The sequence below is a fragment of the Malurus melanocephalus genome, unplaced genomic scaffold (genome assembly GCF_030028575.1).
Source record: "Malurus melanocephalus ecotype Western Australia unplaced genomic scaffold, MMel_1.1 scaffold_1755, whole genome shotgun sequence".
NCBI lineage: Eukaryota > Metazoa > Chordata > Aves > Passeriformes > Maluridae > Malurus > Malurus melanocephalus.
Window position 1 is genome coordinate 22,723 of NW_026624987.1, and position 1,310 is coordinate 24,032.

At 46.0% G+C, this 1,310-nt stretch overlaps 1 protein-coding gene across 1 annotated transcript in view; it reads right to left on the reverse strand.

The window, feature by feature from the left end:
* The window catches only part of LOC130587316 (histone acetyltransferase KAT7-like), a gene marked incomplete at its 5' end in the record, with an annotated part of 9,606 nt that extends 8,384 nt beyond the window's left edge, over positions 1–1,222 (reverse strand). Inside the window, one exon of the mRNA XM_057388294.1 lies at positions 917–1,222. Within this exon, the coding sequence (XP_057244277.1) occupies positions 917–1,222 (306 nt within the window). The remainder of the gene's footprint in view (positions 1–916) is intronic.
* Between the last annotated feature and the right edge of the window lie 88 nt (positions 1,223–1,310).

Sequence of the window (1,310 nt, forward strand, 5' to 3'; positions counted from 1 at the left end):
TATTTAAAACTGGCTGTTCAATGCAATATTTCCCCTGGTTAAACACATCTCAACATCGAGGTAAAACCCTTTTAACCATATCTGTCACTATTAAAAACTGGCCATTAAGGCAACATTTCCCGAGTTAAACACAGCTCAATACCGACGAAAAACCTTTTTAACTGTGTCTGTGCCACTAAAAACTGACCGTTAAGGTAACATTTCCCCAGTTAAACACAGCTCAACACCGAGGTAAAACCCTTTTAACTGTATCTGTGTCATTATTAAAAACTGAACGTTAAGGCATCGCTTCCCCCAGTTAAACACAGCTCAATACCGAGCTAAAACCCTGTTAACTGTATCTGTGCCATTATTTAAAACTGGCTGTTAAGGCAACATTTCCTCTGGTTAAACACAGCACAATACTGAGCTAAAACCCTTTTAACCGTATCTGTGTCATTATTAAAAACTGCCCGTTAAGGCACCATTTCCCCAGTTAAACACAGCTCAATACCGAGGTAAAACCCCTTAAACTGTATCTGTGTCATTATTAAAAATTGGCTATTCAAGGCAACACTTCCCCTGGTCAAACACAGCTCAATACCGAGCTAAAACCCTTTTAACCATACCTGTCACTATTAAAAACTGCCCATCAAGGCAACACTTCCCCCAGTTAAACACAGCTCAACACCAAGGTAAAACCCTTTTAACCATACCTGTCACTATTAAAAACTGCCCATTAAGGCAACATTTCCCAAGTTAAACACAGCTCAAAACCCAGGTAAAACCCTTTTAACCATATCTGTCACTATTAAAAACCGCCTGTTAAGGCACCATTTCCCCAGTTAAAAACAGCTCAACACCGACGTAAAACCCTTTTAATCACATCACTATAAAAACTGCCCGTTAAGGCACCATTTCCCCATTCCAGGCTCACCATGTGCCGCCGCAGGATGGTCTGGCTCTTCATGTACTTGAGGCAGAACTCGCACATGTAGAGGCGGCCGAGGCGCGCGTACTCCTCGGGGTAGGGCGAGTGGTACCACGTGTCCAGCTCGTAGCGGCCGAACGCGATGGTTTTGATCATGTTGCTGCCCTCGGTGATCTGGCCCTGCAGCCGGAGCTTCTCCTGCCCAGGAGAGTCAGAGGAAATGTTGGTGGGAAGAGGATGGGGGAGAATTGGGAGTTGTTTTGTTGGAGATTTGATTCGGCGTCTCTGGCATGTCCAGAACCCCTGGTACACCTGGAACCTCCAGAACCTCCAGAACCCCTGGCACCTCCAGAACCCCTGGCACCTCTGGAACCCCTGGCACCTCCAGCACCTCTGGAAC